At 34.1% G+C, this 20,417-nt stretch overlaps 1 protein-coding gene across 3 annotated transcripts in view; it reads left to right on the top strand.

Moving 5' to 3' along the window:
* Nucleotides 1-20,417, top strand: part of ranbp10 (RAN binding protein 10) — a 69,782-nt gene that overhangs the window by 35,624 nt on the left and 13,741 nt on the right. For 2 of the 3 annotated variants that reach the window (XM_087292694.1, XM_087292695.1), the window contains exons 6-13: nt 2,325-2,509; nt 2,675-2,787; nt 6,529-6,637; nt 12,380-12,528; nt 14,326-14,518; nt 16,797-16,933; nt 18,314-18,459; nt 20,292-20,403. In XM_087292694.1, the coding sequence (XP_087148820.1) occupies nt 2,325-2,509; nt 2,675-2,787; nt 6,529-6,637; nt 12,380-12,528; nt 14,326-14,518; nt 16,797-16,933; nt 18,314-18,459; nt 20,292-20,403 (1,144 nt within the window). 3 annotated transcript variants of the gene reach the window in all.

The following is a 20,417-nucleotide window of genomic DNA, read 5'->3' on the forward strand; positions in this document are numbered from 1 at the left end:
TTCTATTTACTTTGTTATTTGCACAACAGCACAGTAATGCTGTGTAAAGTGTTAAGCAGGAAAAAAAAACTGTACTGTATTTTATTCATCAAAGATTTCTGTTTATTTGTCAGCTGTTTAGGAGGGAAACCTCTGTGTTTGAATTATATTTTGCTCAAAAAATGTTTAATAAAGTTTTATTAAAGGCTTTAAGTCTCAAGTAACCATTCCTCCTAAAAATACCAGGATATGATTTTTTTGCCCATTACTAGCCCCTTTAAGCAGTTTTTTTCCAATTGTCTACAGAACAAACCATCGTTATACAATAACTTGCCCAATTAACCAAACCTGCCTAGTTAAGCCTTTAAATGTCACTTTAAGAAACATATCTAATCAAATACTTTAAGAAAAATATCTAATCAAATATTATTTACTATCATCATGGCAAAGATAAAATTAATCAGTTTTATATATTCAGATATATATTCTGTGTTTTTTTCAGAATTTTATCATATTTTTATCATATAACGTCATTCCTCTTAAAAATACAGAGATTTGATTTTTTGCCCATATTGCCCAGCCCTACTTTCTATGTGCGTTTGATGGGACAAGAATCACAGGGCTGATTATTCTACTTTAGCCAATCCCCAGAGACAAGAAAAACAATAGTGACTGCAGGTTGAAGGAAAATAGTGGAGTAAAAGTACCAATACAGCACTAAAAATTTACTCAATGTAAAGTAAAAGTATACATTCTTAAAAACTACTTAGTAAATTACCATTCCTGTGAAAAACTACTCAATTTGAGTGTTTGTAGTTTCTTACTTTACACCACTGGAGACGTGTGATGTGGCATGAAAAATTGGAGCTTTAATCATGCAACAGTCGACTTCTTTCAGTTTTTTGGGTTGTGATCACGTGGAAGAAGCAGTGCTGTTTTATCATACCAAACATATTTTATGGTTCTTTTATGATGCTTCTTTGTGCATTCTAATAAAACACACAACCTATCAAAACATCTTTGGTGTTTCCATGTCTTATAAAAATCAAAACATGAAATTGATTGTGGATAATATCATTAGCATGCCGACACAATGTTATCTCTAGTTAAAATGGTTCATTTCTCTGTATTTGAACATTTTTCAGAATATTTGGGATAATCTGAGTACACAAGTCAGCAAAATATATAACACGCCTTCTAGATATTTTGATTATAAAATCTTACATGCTATGCGTTTTAACAACAAACTCAATTTTAGTCAAATTCAATGATTGGGAGACTTTAATATTTTTTAATAAACTTAAATACTTTCGAAAAGCAGTTACGGGTAAATTAACCTTGTGGCATTTCTAGTGTTAAAGATATAGTCCACCCAAAGATGAAAATTCTGTCATCATTTTAGTTGTTTTAAACATTTATGAGTTTCTATCTTCTGTTAAACACAAAAGAATATAGTCTGAAGAAAGCTGGAAACCTATAATCATTGACTTCTATAGAATTAGTTTTCCTACTATAGAAGTCGTTGTTTTCAGCTTTTCTCAAATATCTTCTTTTGTGTTCAATAAACTCATAAATTTTTTGGAGCCACTTAAGGATGAGTAAATAAAGTAAATTTGACAGTCATTACATCCTTTATAAATGCACAGGTTTATATTGAGTTTTTGGACAATTTTTTCTTAATCCATCAATTGAAAGGATGTTTGGTGACGATAACAATTTTTAGGATGATAATTCATCGTGCCATAGGGCAAAATCTGTGAAAACGTTCCTACCAAAAAGACATTTAACGTCAATGGAATGGCCTGCAACTAGTCCAGACCTCAATCCAATTGAAAATCTGTGGTGAAAATTAAAGAACGTAGTCCGAGACAAGGCTCCAACCTGCAAAGCTCATCTGGCAACTGCAATAAGACAAAGTTGGAGACAGATTGATGAAAAATACTTTTAATCCATGTCTTAGATATTTCAAACTGTTCAAATTTAAAGCCAGAGGTGGTGCAACAAAGTACCAGTAGTGTTTTTATTTGGTGATTCCATATCATTTTCCTCAAATTTGTGTGTTTCTTTATTTTGTCCTCCGTTTATCTGTACAAACAGTTGTAACTGACTACAGTGTTCTTTTTTTCTTTGAAATGTTTCAGACAGCGAGAAGGTTGGATCACTGAATGAAAATAGTTTTGTTTTTCTACACAATGAAACATTTGAATGAACATCTTCCATGAGTGGTGATTCCATACTTTTTGCCAGGAGTTGTATCCCTTTAAGGTGTGACTGAGAAATACCCGTTGAGACCTTCTAAAGCGCTTTCTCTTTTTGTCTTTCTCTTCTTCTGTGTCTTATTTCAGCCTAACCTGTACCCCACAGTAGGCCTGCAGACTCCAGGGGAGATCGTAGATGCTAATTTTGGCCAGCAGCCTTTTGTGTTCGACATTGAGGACTACATGAGCGAATGGAGGGCCAAGATCCACAGCATGATCGCCCGCTTTCCCATCGGAGAAAGGCTGGGAGACTGGCAGGCGGTTCTGCAGAAGTGAGCAGCCAGTCAACCAATGATCAAAATATTGATGACGGGAAACATTGGCGCTTTGTAATGCATGCTAATTATTCTGCTGCTGGTGAACCCTGTTGTGTGGATAATCTTTGATGCATAATGATTCTATTCAGCATGTTGACGTTTCTATGTTTATATCTGCAGTATGGTGTCCAGCTACCTGGTGCATCATGGCTATTGTGCCACAGCAATGGCGTTTGCCAGAGCCACAGAGACCATGATCCAAGAGGACCAAACCTCAATAAAAAACAGACAGAGTGAGTGCTTATGAACTAGTTTAGTTTTGAGTCTAATTTAAATTTGAATATATGTGATTTGAATATATGAATTTGTGTATTCGCATGCTAATACCTTAATCAGATGTTTGTGGTTTTTGTAGAAAAATATAACTTTTAAGAGGAAGTTACAATTTTGCTGATTGAGCTAAGGAAAATGGGGAATGAATAATTTATACATTTCTCATTTAAAATAAACAGCAAAGCCCCTTTAATTTAAGATGTAATGAAAATAATGAATATTTTATGATCACTGTAGTGTTTTAGAATTGTTTCAATTATAACCGGTTTTCTAGCACTGGCCACAGTTTCATAAATCATGTTGAAAGCGGTTTTGTTTATTTCAAAGACAGAAAACATTATTCTGTTTTGACCCATACTATAAAATGTATCATTTGTTTTAGAGCCAAACGTAATGACATTCCTACATTTTAATTTCATAATTAACAGAAGAATTTCTCTAACATGTTGTTCAGCAAAACAAGTGTTGATTAATAAAAATAAATTCTTCTCGGGTATTATTAAGAATAAGAATCATTTGATAACCAATTGAAAGACTCTTTTTAAGGAGCACAGTCCAACCACAAAATGATAATTCATTATTTTTAATAATTAATATTTTTGACGTTATTAAAATGTCTTCAGGACTCTAGGGTCTCTGTTTTAATGATCTAGGGGCAAAGTCTAAAGCACATGGCACAAAAGCATTAGGGGCGTGTCTTTATTTTTTTCTACTTTTACTCTTTACTCCTTTAATTTTGTGGAGTAAGGAAACTGTTGTACATTCTCAACTGAAGACATACATGAGTCTACTTATTTAATTTTGTTTAAGTGCAAAGATTTGTTTCAAAACTATTTCTAAATTCAGTTCTAATTTCCAGCAAAGGAATTCTTGAACAACAATAGCGAAGTGTTTATATCCAAACATACATCCTATTCGTATGCCCCATATGCTGATGCAGATGTCTCCAAAACCCAACAGGTGGACAAATCCTAACTTATTTTTGTTAAAAAAAATATAAATATGCATATAATAAATGATACTGCTAATAATAATAATAATAATGACATTATACAAATTCAAATTGTCATGAATAAACAGAAAAATCCTCCCCAGAGATAAGGCATGGAGGGAGTGGTTTTCATATTTATGTAGAAAAAGAAAAAATTTTGTAACATTTTAATCCTTTAATTTTTTTCATATGTAAAGATACTTGTGTATTGCTGTACATCCATAGACGCATAACTAACACACTTTGCGCTGGACTTTAGACTAGCTTTTAGTTTAATCAATGGTGCAATCTATTTCAGTTCTTCAAAATAGCAACATGCCAGCAATGCGCCTTAACACACCTACTTTCTAGACCAGCACGCCCATTAGTCAACAAAGTGGTGCAAATGATTTGCTATTTAAACTTCTTAAAATATTACCGATGTACTGGTCTGAAAATAGCACACAAACACTTCTGCGCCTTATTGTGCTGGGTGTAGGTTTTAACCAATTTGTCAGGATGACATTTTAATAATTTAAAAATAATCAAATTTAGCATAATCATGTATTCCTATTCATTTTTTGATGTGTGCAGATTAGAGTAAGTATATAGTTTGGTTTTTACATAAATATCTGTCACTTTGAATGATGCTGGAACATTATTATTTTTTTATATTTTGGTATTTTATTTTTCACAAAAGTTACTCAAAACATTAAAGCAGACACTTTGATAGCATTTAATCTGCTTTCTAAGATTATAAACTCACTTTTGTCAATTTAATTTGATGTAGACACCAAAATAGGACGCCTTGTATTTGACCCAAGTATAAGCCATCAAATTTTAAGTATACATTTACACAGATAGAAAAGCAGAATCTATAGAAGTACAATGATGTTGTTAAATTATCAAATTAAATTCTCCCTGGATTTCTTTTAAGAGTTCAAAACACATGATGTAGCTTTCAGAACCCTCTACTGCACTGTTGGATTTAAAGGCTTACAAACTGTGAAATCAAAATTCCCTTTTGATCTTTCGACAAATAAGAGCTTATTTGTTCTATAAAGGTATCTTGTTAATTTCAGCCTTGTTAGTCTAAAATCAGCTTTAAAAGTTTACTTCAGTGGGAACACAACTGTCCTTAACATTATGTGAAAGCAAAGCATTGAAAATGCTTCAATAAACTAACTTTTAGTACCAGTGGGCGCGTTTTTAATGGTATATTTTTGATGCATAAATCTTAATAGCGTTATAAGTGGACATTAAAGTTTAGCACAATGTAATAAAAAAGCAGTTTATGACCATTTTAATAGTTGATATTAAATATCTGAACAAGATAGTGTATACAGTTCTCCAAACCGTGTTGATGTTTTTTGAGTTAAGCACCTACCACTCTGCATATTCTACTGAAAGATCCTAGAGTTCAAAACAAATGGATGAAGGACCTTCATTTTATAGTGTATCTGTTAAGAAGCTTCCTCCGTGTTTCTATACACTGTGGAAAATATGCTTGGTTCCACACAACCAATTTTTGTTGGAACAACATGAAGGAATTAAGTTAACTTATTAGTTTTTACAAATTTAAGTGGATTGAACATAAAACAATTAAGCTGCTAAAAAAAATACTCAATAATTGTGTTATTTCCGCTAAATTAAAATAAGCAGTTTAAACAAACTTTTTTTTTTCATAGAGTAAATGATGTTGGTCGGTTTTTACAGTTAATATTGGTTTATCATTAAAACATTAACCAATAACCACTTCCGGGCATTAGTTGCTACTACTTAGTTTGAATGGTGCGTCAAAGTGGATGTTTTTCATGAGCAACCAATAAAAAAAAAATGTATTATGGTGTGGGCTGCATTATACATCGTTTCATCATCTATAATGCAACGTGCGAGTCCGCAGTAGTCACATCGCATGGATCTGCAATGTAGTTGGGATTCTAGTTGACCAGACATTATTACTATTATTATTATATGGTGGTTGTTTATTTTTTGTTGGTAAATACTGTTTGGCTCCCCAGAAAATCTTGAATCTTTGTTTATTTGTATCTGTTGAATTTAACTTTGCTTGTCGTTTTTTTTTTATTAGATTTTAATTTTTATCATATTTAATTATATTTTACATATTGAAATCGATCTAAAGTTCTTTACAAGCTGTTTAAGTCGTCTGGTGAAATTGCATTTATCTTGCAATATAAATCGCACTAAATGAAAACATTGCAATGTCAGTTTTTTTCTAATATCCTGCAGCCCTAATTCATTACAAACCTGTGTAGATTTGACATGAATTAGGCCTGGAATTACTGATGGCAGTTCAGAATCTGTTCTTTTTTTTAAAAAAAAGATAATATCTTTGAAACTTTGAAAGTTCTTTGATCAGTTTAAATTACATAATACAAATAGTAATATACCCAAAAAAGGGACACTTGAGACACATATTTCATTGTACATTATTGGTGAACCTCTCAGAATGTGATTCAGGCTTTACAAAGAGGCTATTATAGATAAATGGAGCATTGACGTTCAAGTCTTAAAGGCACATCAGTAATAAAACACCTGTTTAAAGGGGGCCGGAAAAAAAGGAAAATGGTAATAAAACTAAATTATGAATGCTCCAAACACTTTACTAACATTGTAAGTAGACCGCTGGGAGAGCATTTGAGTGATAAAAAATGCATGATGTGATCGTTTAAACAAACCAGAAGCAAAACACACTTCTTTGCGCTTGCAGGAATACAGAAGCTGGTGTTGGCAGGCCGTGTTGGAGAAGCCATTGACGCAACACAGCAGTTATACCCGGGACTCCTAGAACACAACCCCAATTTACTCTTCATGTTGAAGTGAGTATGTCTGGTAGTGTGTGCTGCTTTGTGTGGAATGGATTAAGAGGAATTGCTTAAGGTCAACAATTAGTTCCTATTGGACTCAGCAGAGCAGGGGTTCCCAAACTTTTCAGCCTGTGACCCCCGAAATAACAATGCCAGTGACTCGTAATATAATCTGAGGTGTTTATAAGTATATAAACCTTGCACACAATGGTGCACATATACCAAAAGGCCCAAGTCTATTCATCATTTAGTATTGGACAACGCCACTCAAAGACCATCCTCCATGTTCAGTTGTGGCCTGTATTTAGTTTTAATCTATGTAAGTGCTGTAAAGGTTTAACCTGATGCCAGAAAGTTTAACCTGATTCCTTGAAATCAGTGTGCTGCTTCTGACACTATTGCTGTGTCTTTAATATAACGTAACCCCCCCCCCCCCTATATATTTTATATAAATATATATACTTATATATTTTTTGCAAAAAAATATATAAGTCTGATGACTTTTTATTTGCTTGTTGTTTTTTTATGCTTATTATTAACATGTTAACAGTGTTACTATTAACTACTATTTTGTTCATCAGCATGTTATAGATAAAATAAGGTCATTCTAATAATTTAATAAAAGGAATTAGATTTTTGGAAATTGGCAAGCAACTCTCACTTTGGGAACCACTGCACTAGAGGGTTCAAATATGGTTCATGCAGTCATGGAATTTTGACAAGGCATTTTCCAGGTCTGGAAAAGTTTTGGAAAAACAAAAAGTGATGGAAATTTGTTTACCATATATATATATATATATATATATATATATATATATATATATATATATATATATATATATATATATATATATATATATATATATATAGGAAAAGTACAATCTATACAGTATGAATGTGAGTAGCATGAATTTAACTGGGACCACAATACATTGTATTATACACAATACATACATTACAGGAGTTTGCCAATTCCTCAGAATGAAGGATTCTAAAATGTGGTCATTCTGAGGAATTAGGCACTTATTCTTGTGCGTCCTCACAGCAAAAACGTAAAATAAAATAAATAAAATAAAATAGGGTCATGGTTGCTTTAGTCTGAGCGGCTTCTGATGTGATTAGTCATGCTGTTGCATAAGGTTGAAAATGAGCTGAGCTTTTGTTGGTTTTTTAGTCGTGCGAGTAATATGTTTTTTTTCCACTGTCTTCCACACTTCTGAAAATGTATATTCATAAGAGGTCTTAAGGAGAACAATATATCTTAAATGGCATACTGTAAGAAACCCCACCTACAAAAACAGTGGCTCTGCAAGTAATGGATGACATTGAAGAAATAGAAATGGAAATCTACTTGGATTTTTTAAGTTATTGAGGGACTAAGCCGACAAGAAAATGAATGAATGAATGAATGAATCAATGAGAGTAAGTGGACATGAAAGTGGTTGGTTTTGCATTCAGCTGCCACATGTGTAAGCTAGAGCATTAGAGTCACTGTAAAGACATTTATAATGTGACAATAAAAATACATATCATTATATATAATTTGTTCCTGAGTACACGCAATACTCAAAAAAAAAAATCATAAGCAGCTGGATTGTGAGATAATGAAGAGTAATACCTAATGATAATTCAACTTTGCATAGGAATAGGAATATTATACATGTCAGAGGAATAAATTATCATAGGAATTAATTACATCAAATTTTCCTACATTAATTACATCCGTTCTAAATTTAAGTATATTTTGCAGTATTAATTCAGCTTTATTTTGGAATCTGGATCAGCATATTTTAAGGGATTTTAAAAATCTTACTGACTCTTAAATGCTCAGAATAATTGTTTTTAAACAAGCTTGTCAAGCAATATGAATTATTGCTTGTATTGAGTAATTTGCAATAGATACAAGCACAAAGTAAGTATTCAAATGCTTAAATATGTATCAATTATAATCATCATCTGCTTTTGGAATTTGCATTGAAATGTAGATCAGACCATTAAAGAGAGTGGGTTTACATTATGATTATTAAACTGACAGTGAAACCAGTTTTCTAATTCCCGAATATAAACCGCGTGTGTTTGAACCAATTTTCTATAAACCAATTCAATTCATGTTTATTTCTATAGTGCTCTTACAATATACACAGAAGCTTAACATAGAAGTTCTAGTAAAATGAAACAGTTTTGAGTCCAGTTTTCAGAGTTGAAGTTCAGTTTAGTTCAGTTCAGTGTGGTTTAATTTCACTGCTGGAAGTCCAAACACTGGAGAGCAAATCCATCGATGCGCAGCTCTACAAGTCCCAAATCAAACAAGCCAGTGGTGACAGTGGCAAGGAACAAACTTCACCAATTTTCGAAAGTAAAGGAATAAAAACTTGAGAGAAAACAAGCTCAGTTGAACACAACCGTTTCTCCTCTGCCCAAACTGCTAAATTTTCGCTTGTATACCACAATTCCATCTAAATATAAAGACCTGTGTTTAGTCAGCTTGTTAAAGTGCACATGTGTGATATCTAAAAGGAAAGTGTACTAACGGCTGACTTAAGTGCTTTAACATAATTGTTTCACAGGATACGCTGCACAGTAGTCCCACATCATATCTGATACCCAGTGACTTGACACAAACCAAGCAAAGGTTTTGCTGAAAGAAATGACAGAATATAATTTTTTTTTTTTGAGACATTTGAAGAATGGTTCAATGTGATAAAAAAAATAAATGTATTACTACAAATAACAGAAAAAAACAATTTTATATTAGCTATATAACCCTGCAGAGTTTAGTTCCAGCCCTGCTTAAACACAGCTATCTGTGGGTGTCAAACTAGCCTAAAGCACTCAATTAGTTCCATCAGGTCTGTTTAATTAGGGTTGGAATTCAACTTTGCAGAGCTGCGGCCCTCCAGGAACTGTGCTTTAGAAGAATTGCCGTTTAGAACAATACAGTATACATCTGTAAAAAATGGAAAAAAATATCCAGTTGAACTTGAACAGTTAAAATATAATTCCACGCGTGTTCAATACACACTCAGGAGGTGGAGACAAATGTCAAAAGTATTAGTATTAAGTACAAATGGATAATTCGATTAGGACTCTGGGTCTCACAGATATGTCCTATTAGTTATACAGTGTTATTCAAGAGTATACATGAGGCGCTCTGCGTTGTGTGTTCCTTGGGACTAGAGACCCAGACACCTGTGCTTTAGAAAAATTGCAGTTTATAACAATACAGTATACTGAACATCTGTAAAAAAATTGAACAAATATTCAGTTGAACTACCTTTAAAAATATGACCACAAAACAAGTTATAAGTGTCATATTTTTTTAATTGAGATTTATACATAATCTGAAATCTGAATAAATAATCTTTCCATTTGTTTACTTTGTATACTTTGATCTGTAAATCTGTAATCTGAGGGTTTAAAAACCAACAAAATATTAAGAAAATATAACACAAACTCTTGTGATGTATAGATGCTGTCTCTTTATAAATCTGCATTTTCAGTGCAGTCTGATTAGAACTGGTTCAGTCAAACGGCTGAATAACATGCAGTATAAAAATATGCTGATAACAGGAAATATGAGCTGTAAGTTTTACATTGTTCCAATACTCATCTTCTTCTTCATGACAATCAGCTTATACAATAACATTCTTCTACCAGCATTCTTCAGAATATCTTGTTTTGTGTTCAACAGAGGAAAGACGTTCATAAAAGTTAACACTTGAGTTTAAATGTATAGTGAGGAGGAAAAAATTATTTAAATATTTAGAGCCAGATATGCAAATGATTACATTTTGATATCACCACAGGGAAACAAAACTATTAATAAGCTCTTTCAAAGATTCTTTTTTTGGTTTGCATGTAAACTGGGACAGTTTTTTTTTTTTTTTTTTTTTCAATAAGCTGATTTTTGTGAGTTGTCAGAGTATTGGAGAGCATGTAAATGTGCTCATACGTATGAAAGCCTTAACCTGCCACTGATTAAAAAAAAAGAAGTTATTTTGACATTTTAAGTAAAGATTCTGAGATAAAAATCTAAATTCTCATAAAAAAGTGTGAATTTTGAGTCAATTGGTCAGTCGCCATAACAGGAAACTCACAATATATATTATAACTCGCAATTCTGACTTTATATCACAAAATTGCGACTTTATAACTCAGAATTGCGAAACAAAGTCAGAGTTCTTTTAATCTCAGAATTGTGACTTTATAACTCAGAATTATCACTTAAAGGTGCAGTATGTAAGTTTGACACTCAGTGCTTGTACTAGGTATTGCACTCCTGGATCAAAACTAATTTTCACTTTGCTCCTCCTCTGATACAAGCCCAGGTTGCCAAATTGATGTGAGTGTAACTGAATATCTAGCTTAATGGCTGATTTATAGCTGATTTTAACCTCTTTTTTTCTTAACTACATGCAACAACACGTGATAGAAGGAATATTTTACTAAATAATATATACTAAAAGGAGTTTTTGTCCTAACCAACACCTGAAACTTATATATTAGAAACAGCCTTTGTTTCTTACAGGTGAACGACAGGATAAATGACAATGTTCACCTCAGGTACACCTCATGTGCTTTATTCAGTGTTAAATGCTAAAAATGTGAGTTTGAATGTCATTTTACATGACACTTATTGTCATATTACTGAGAGCAGCAGCAGAGAGTTTACCTCAGGTTTTGAAAATAAAATAAACCGTTTGAAATTAAACTTTAAAGCAATGACTTAGCTCAAGCCAAGTTAACAAATATCAATCATACAGCACATGCTGTATATAACTTCTAATAATGTTAAAGAGGTTTAATATGTAGTAATTAGATTGTAAATCTTTTGTTGGACTGCAGTAAGTGCCCTATTCTGTGCTTCTGAATGGCTGGATTTGTTTCGTCTGGTGCAGAAAGCCAAATTGCAAATCACTGCAAATCTTGTCACTCTTCTTGTTGGGACATGGGGTTACAATGTAACCTGCTCACCTAATGTTTAAGTTTTTAATACTTATATTGTTTGCTAATTAATTACCACCTCATGTGAAGCTCTAAATCTGCATCTCATTTCGGAGTCTGCTACTGTCTACCAGAGGTCACATTTTGGTCACGGGCGCGTGCTTTGAGAGCCTGGTGTGCTGAAATAGAATAGGCTAAAGTGGCATTGGGTGGGTTTTAAAGAACCAAAACAAGGACAGGCGTTCCGGGCACGTAACTCACATTTTCAAAGCAGAATGTCTGACTTCAGCATTGTTTTTCAGATAAACAAGAATTTTCACTTAGAATGTTTTTTTAAATATCCACAAACATATTCTGCTATTTGTATGCTTTAGAAGAGTAAAAAATTTACATGCAGCACCTTTAAGTCACAATAAGCTTCTTTTTTTATTCAGTGGCAGGAATGGACTTCCATACATACCAACATACATGCTGATTAAAAAAAATAGCTAACAAACTACAAATGTGCACTTTACATGGAGGTGCTTGTACATTTATTATTTAACTGCACTATTGGATGCCATAAGAGGTCAGGCTCACTTGGAATTGTGGGAAGGAAGCAGTCAGAGCTCACTCCTTTCTCTCTCTGTGATGGATAACAGTTGAATGACAAGAAGGAAGTTTAATGGATTGCTGAGCTGACACTGTCAGTCAGTAGACATAATGGAGAACAGAAACCTGGTTGACAGGCATTTGAATTGATAGGGTGGTCTGAAGTGTGTGCGCTTGCCAGATCTTGTAACAGTGATTTCTGTTGCTCTTCACCTTCAGGTGTCGGCAGTTTGTGGAGATGGTGAATGGTACAGATAGTGAGGTACGCTGCTTTAGTGTCCGCTCTCCTAAATCACAGGACAGCTATCCCGGCTCCCCAAGCATGAGCCCCCGACATGGAGCCACCAATCCTCATTTGCACAGCACAGGTAATGCAGACACAATAACAATCTTTCAGTTTTACTTTAAAGTAGGTGTGTACGTTGTACGGTATTGGGCTATTTTGAGCCCTTAAACATGACAGATAATCAGCATGAATACCTCTAAACAGCAGTCCTATGTTAAACTGTTTTGTGATGTAAGATAGTCTAAGACAGGGCTATTCAATCAGTTTGTCATGGGGGCCAGTTCATGAAAAGCCGGCCGGAGAGTTTATTGCTGCTCAGTAACCAAGTACAGCACAAAATATTAACAAAAAACAAACAATATTAATACAAAATAAACAATAGTCCAATTCTCTCTTTGGACTTAAAGTAAATGAAAAAGTTTTTGATTTAAACATGAGTGATAATTTTACAGTGAAAATAAATGATAGAACAATGAATAAATAAATAAAAATAAGAATAAATAAAAAAATTTGTCTAATTTGTCGTATTTGTCTAATGTTAATTTAAGCTATATATTAGCTAAGAATTTAAATGAACTGTTGTTATTTTCTGCGTTTATACATACATTATCATTTTATTAATTTGTAATAATTCGTCTAGCATATCTTTTGTTTACATTGCTCAAAAAGCCACGCTCAACTCTCTCAAGCATGAAATATTTTCTACTGTGATAATTTCTTGCCTGCGGGGCGCGAGTGCGTTGGTCCGCTTGCGAGCCATGTGCGCACTACTCCCAATATGTGCATGTCTCCATTGGAAATAATGTACTTGTGTGCGGAAAAGACGCCATAGGCCCTATGTCAATGGCTTGCTGCTATAGTTAATCTAATGTGTGTGCGTATTGGCAAACCATTAATGAACAAAAGGAGGGTTAATAGTGAAATCTGCTAATCATTGCATCCCTATTAATGGTATCATACGGCATTTTCTGCAAGCATATCCAAACATGTCCAGTGACTCACTCTCTGCGCAGCCTTTAACTGCAGCTTGTGCTGTATTGAACAGACGCACACCACTTCATAACTATAGCGGCCGACTGAACTAAATTTATTTTTGAAGTCTTGGTTGCAGTATTTAGAGGGCCAAAACAAATTGCCCTTATCATTACCGAATAACAAATAGATTTATAGATAAATATATATATATATATATAACAAATAGAGCAAATTTAAAATGAATTGTATGCAATTACAAACAATTAATGATAAATCAGTTTTAGTCATTATTATTATTAAAATATTATATTAAACCTTACATACCTTATACACTTTAGACGTTTTATTAAGTTTGATATCAGTTCAAGAAATACTGTACATAATTGCATATATAATTTAATAATTATTTATTAATACTTTATCCCATTAAATAACGTGAATGAGATGCATTACATTTATTAGACAATATAGTAAAAATGCAAATACTTGTATTGTTCCTAAAAATAGGCTTCTTAGGCTCATTAATTTCATTCTATTTCCACAAACAGTTTTCGAATTTCCTTCTATCACGCTTCAATAATGTCTTCATGAGATTCACACTTTTTAACTTGCTAACCTTTTAAATCAACAGCTAAAAGCGTTACTCAAAAGATCCTAGATATTTGTGTAGAACATAGTAAAGAACAGATGTTTCATAGATGATTCATAATTCTGTGGGTGTAGATTCTGTGTGGATCTGATCATGAGTAACATTTATAAAAGATGCAAAACAGATAATTCATCCTGTCGTTTGTTCCACCTGTGCTGCACTTTGGGTGATTTATATTGATTAAAATGAATGTACTTTCATTCACACTTTTCCTTATGATACTTTCCAATGTGTGTATCTCTTCTCGTGACTCAGGCGCAGACAGTCCCACATGCAGTAACGGGGTCACTCCTCCAAACAAAAATAAGAGCCACAACAAATACACAGGCATAAGCTCTGCATCCTCCTCTCCATCCTCCTCTCCCTCCTCCGTCAACTACTCTGAGTCCAACTCCACCGACTCAACCAAGTCCCAGCCTCACAGTGCCACCAGCAACCAGGAGACAAGGTCTGTGTGTGGATGTTTTTTTTTTTCGTTGTGTTTGTCATTGACAGTAAAGAAAAGAACACTATGCATTTTTCTAATGTGATTTTCATAGTTTATTTTTCTCCATGTTGCCACTAGACTGGGCCTTAACAAAAATGTGGGGGCTCGTCCGGGATTTGCACATTCTTGAGCAAGTCCTAAAAGAATAATGATTTTCTATAAAAACTAATTCACCCCAGGGGGTTATACAAACTGATATAAAATAATAATTAAAAAACATTGGTTAGAAAGTTAAATACAATTTAAGATGGAATTCTAGGATGGAAAATTTTGAGGAGCTACAAGTATACAACATAATGTCTGCTTTAATAATGCTTGATTATGGGAAAAATCATAATCACGATTATTTTGGTCGTAATTGTAATCCCAATTATTCAAAACGATATACAGTTGAAGTCAAAATTATTTCCCCTCCTGTGAATTTTTTTTAAATAAATACATATTTCCCAAATGATGTTTAACAGAGGAAGGTTTTCGCAGTATTTCCTATTATATTTTTTCTTCTGGAGAAAGTCTTAATTGTTTTATTTTGGCTAGAAGAAAAGCAGGGATAACTATTTGTAAAACTATTTTAAGATCAATATTATTAACCCCCTTAAGCATTTTTTGATTATCTGCAGAAGAAACTACTGTTATACAATGACTTGCCTAATTAACCTAGTTAGGCCTTTGAGATGCATTTTACGTTCAATGCTTGTATCTTGAAAAATATGTAGTAAAATATTATTTACTGTCATCATAGCAAAGATAAAAGAAATCAGTTATTAGAAATGAGTTATTAAAACTATTATGTTTAGAAATGTGTTGAAAATAATCTTCTTTCTGTTAGACAGAAATTAGGGGAAAATGTAAAGGGCCGCTTATAATTCTGACGCAAGTAAGGGAAATAAATACAATAGGAAAAAAAATGAAACAAGCTGTTCTTTATGCATCGTTCTTTAATGTAAAAAAAAAACTTTAATTAAAGCTACGTAAGTCCTTCAGTCATGAGCAGTGAGTGAGTTTGTTATTTTGTTGTTTGATTAATGATAAAAACAGTCAGCAGCAGGAATATTGCGTGCTGTCACTTTAAGAGGACTACGCTCTATTGATCTACTGTTTTACTTTCACATGTCTTTTAATTCTCAACTTGTTTGTTTATTACATAAATGAGGGTTAATATGAGTAATCACACCACGTTTTGACACAAATTTGCATGTATTTGACATTAAAGATGACGTTAGATGTGTGTGCTCTGCTCGTCTCTGAGCGCACACCCACAACAACACAAACTCTTTATGAATGAATGTTTTTTCTTAATTGTTAGATGCCAAAATCAAAATCCAAACTGAATTTGGATTAATTGCACAGCCCTAGAAGAATTCAGATACATTGAAACAGTGTTAAGTGAGAATGAGAGACTTCATAAGGATCTCAAAGTGAGGGTTGCCGCATCTGGCAGACTATATCACGCTTTAAACAGAGCCTTTCTGGGAATGAGAAATCTCCACCAGAACAAAGCTAGCTGTTTATAACTCCACCTATGTGCCTACTCTTTCCTACGGGTGTGAGTCTTGGCCACTTACTAGCTGCAGGAACAACAGATTGCAGGCGATGAAGATGCGGTACCTTAGACAAGTCTCTGCCAAAACTCGTAGAGACCAGGTAAGGAACCAGACCATTAGGACAAACCTACAAGTCGAAGCACTGATTGAAATAATTGACAGGCATAAGATGAGGTGGTTTGGTCATGTTGTCAGGATGAAAACCACAGGGTTCCAAAGCAGACGCTAGAGGCAAGAACCCAAGGAAATCGTCCAAGAGGTAGGCCTTGAATGAATTGGATGGACTCGCTTACCCCAGCATTCCAAAAAAGAGAAGTAGACCCAAACTGCGCCAGAACAGTGGCCACAGACAGGAAAAGGTGGCGAAAACTTTGATCAGCCTCTACACCGCAAGGTGGAAGAGGCCAGGAATAAACCAAAAAAATGGTTAATGTCATTAAGAATTAACTAAACAAATTCCAATATTTTCACAGACCCATCCCCCAACTTCATTTGAGTTTGGCACCTTTGCCTTACCTTTAGGCACATGTTATATAATGGCCCCCAGCAACCAGGAGACTAGATCTGTGCTTCTACTGATTTGTGTTGGTGGTTGTGGTTTTGACTTTGAGACAGAAAAACTGAATATGGATTTGGATGCCAAAATATAAATTCGGAATCTTGTCTTGACTTGTGTTTGTTTTGTGCATTGACAGTGATAGTGAGATGGAGATTGAGGCAGAACATTACAGCAATGGTGTGACAGAAAGCTCAACTCGCATTATGAACGGCACATACAAACACCAGGAAATCCTGCAGGCGGATGACAACAGTGTCGGCAATGGAGTAGCCGGTACAGGACATATTTAACTAACTTTATTATTTTTATTGTTTTTAGCCCCTGTTCATTCTTGATTGAGCTGTGACTTGCTCTTCGTCTGATTCTCTGTCCTTCTCCCTTGAGAGACACTTAATTGAGCTCCTCTATTATTCAGCCAGTAAATGTTTTTATCCAAGGTTGCAAGGAGACAGAGACTGGAAACTTTTGTAAGTCTAGGTAGAGTGTGTAGTTTTTAAAAGCACCCAGTGATTTATTTTCTTTTTCATTTTCATTTTAGACTTTTTTTCTTTTATTAGATTTCTTTTTACATTTTATTTGATAAAAAACTTATATAATATAATATAATATAATATAATATAATATAATATAATATAATATAATATAATATAATATAATATAATATCAATGAAAAGTATGGGGTCAGTGATTTCCTGTATATAATAAAACAGTTGTTCATCAAAGAACCCAGTTTTCACAGTATAGTCAGCACTATTTTCGTCACTCATAATACAGAGACATCTAGAAAAGGAGACAGGGCTGCAGACATTCACCTTTCTGATTGGGACCTTTTCCTCAATATTAAGTGCATAAATCTTTAAAGAGAACAGTGTGGGCTACTTTAAAAACGTTCGCATCACTATGACTACGTTGATTCACTATCTTAACAATAAAATGAAAACATGATATAAGGAATTGCCTATTTTCATTTTGATATAAACAGCTTAACAGACACCAAAAATGTTGAGGTGTTGTGTAGTTAGATATTTATATGACTGTCATCTTCACTGAATGCATATTTATACCAAAACTGAGCCTATAACATGACTGCCTCCTATGCTAAAAATCAGTTTTAATAATCAGTAATAGAAATTATAAAAGTATAACATACAATAAGTTTATATATTATAGGAAATAAAGGCAAGCAGTCAGATGTGCAAAATCAGTGTACTTGGTTACATAAATTAATATATTAACTTATCTTTGCGCTCAGCTAAAATATGTTACCTGAGAACAAGTAATCGATTCAAAAGAGTCGTTAAGAGACGAGAGGTATTGAATATCTCGTTTAACAGCTATAGTGTGATGAAATCTAGCGACGAATGATCGAACTGTCTGACTTGCACTGCTCTTACCTGACTGCCTGGGACTCAGTTGTCCGCATACACTGCAGCGCATGACAGAGTGTGTTTATGGTCACGTGATGTGTGTTTTCAGCTGTGTAGTGTGGACTGAGAACTTTTCAAAAATGCTAGGTGAAACAACAGTGTGGTTAAGGATCATTTTCATTCTAAAATGCCATTTTAAATCTAAAACAGATTAGTGTAAACGGGGCCTTATTATTGTAAACTTGCCTGTTTTTGAGGTGTGATTGTGCCATCTCTGCTCCTCTAGATGACACCTGCAGCTCCAGACAGCTGTGTGGAGGAAACCAGGCGGCCACGGAGAGAATGATCCAGTTCGGCAGAGAGCTTCAGACCCTCAGCGAACAGCTCTGCCGCCAGTATGGCAAGAATGCCACTCACAAGAAGATGCTGCAGGTAGGAGGAATAGAAGGGGAAAAGGAGGATAAGCTTGAGAAAGAGATGAATAGCTGGAGGCTTGAAATGATGACAGGGCTTGACACAGACGTTTTTGCCTGTGGTGTACATTCGAAGACTTTAAATGCTAAAATCTCTATGTGGTATCTGTAATTTTCTTGTAAAAAATAGCATTTTTCTTAGCCCCTTATGTTTATATTCAGTTTTTTTTTATGTTAAAAGCAATAAAAAATAACCAATTCTTTGCCATAAATGTGAAATTACTAAATTAAGACAAGAGAACAAATTCATGGCATTTAGAGTTTTTTGCATCTGAACATTTGTTTCTAATTTGAAAGATTTAGAAGCTTTGGTATATCTCAAGTCCAGGCTTGGAACAAGTGTAGTATGAGTAAGGCCTTCATTACACCAAACACAATCTCTGCGATAAGAAGTGCCTTTTTAAAATGGTTTTCTAATGGCAATGGGTGTTTTCAGCGTTGTTTATGCACCCTGCGCACCTCGCGTTTTAACCTCCTGTTGCACTTCACATTTTTGCCATTGTGTCTACAAGTCGACTCTAAACAGAAAAAGCACGATATGTCAGTCGCGTTCCAATCAAATGAAAGCAGATGCGGGGTTTCAGTTGAGGTGACAGCAGTGTTTGTGTTGTCAAGATGACTATAGAAACTTTCAAAAATGGAGAGACTAATGCTGCATCCCAATTTGCATGATTGCTTTAAGAAAAATACATACTTTTAAGTGTGCAACAGAAGAGTATGCAAAATTGGGGAAATACTACTTCCACATTACCAGACCATTATGTTGCTTAGTTACAGCCGGGAAAATAAGTATTGAACACGTCACCATTTTTTCCAGAAAACATATTTCTAAAGATGCTGCTGACTTTTCACCAGATGTTGGTAGCAACCAAAGAAATCTATAAATGCAAAAAATATAATCTAATTAATTTACAAATGAAATCATGTGTAATAAAATAAAATGACACAGAAAAAAAGTATTGAACACATGAAGAAAGGGAGGTGTAGAAAGGCAGTGAAAGCCCAGACAGCAGCTGAAATCTCTTAGTAGTTATTCAACAACCCCCTGCCCCTTTGTCATTGTAAATAGGTGTATTGTACAGATACTGTATCTTAATATTATAAAATATTACAATTCTAACTATTGTATATCAACAGCAGCGCTCGTGCACAATATGCAGCTGATTCAGTGGTTGCCTAGTGGTGACATAAAAAGCGCAGCGTACTATTTTTTTGTGGCATACCTCACATTCTCATAAAGGAAAAGCATGTTCAGCCCCGAAATTTTGGGGTGAATTATCCCTCAAACTAGCATTTTTAGCTGAATGTGTGGTTGCTTTATAAAATGCCAGGCAAAACAAAATGAATACCTGTTCTGGTGTTTAGTTTTCATGTAAATGCAAAATGTTCATGTCTTTTGTTTTTGCACATTACAAAACCACACATTTTAGTGTGTGTTTTATGTGTGATTTTAACATGCAGTTAAACCTTTGATGCATTTCTATTTCTATAAGGCACAGTTTTGGCACCCAAATACGTTAAATTCTTTGCACAGATCTATTTCTAGTCACAAATGAACTCATTTAGTTGTGTTATGCTGATATTGTGCAATTAAGTTTGATTGTCGTATTTTATATTAAATATCAGTAAAATGGTCTTTTGTTTTGAGACTTGTAAATTAATCTGTTCAGCTTCTCAGCCTCATGTTTGATGCAAATACACACTCAAAGTGCAAATACTGAGTAGCCCAGTTGGTAGCAGCACTCTTGCATCTTTTGTACCCACTTGCCATTATCTATGTTTGTGTTTTAGGATGCATTCAGTCTGCTGGCATATTCAGACCCCTGGAACTGCCCCGTGGGCCAGCAGTTGGACCCCATGCAAAGAGAGGCGATCTGCTCTGCTCTCAACAGTGCTATTCTGGGTAAGAAATAAGCT

Source organism: Danio rerio, chromosome 18 (genome assembly GCF_052040795.2).
Source record: "Danio rerio strain M-AB ecotype USA chromosome 18, GRCz13ab, whole genome shotgun sequence".
NCBI classification, from domain to species: domain Eukaryota; kingdom Metazoa; phylum Chordata; class Actinopteri; order Cypriniformes; family Danionidae; genus Danio; species Danio rerio.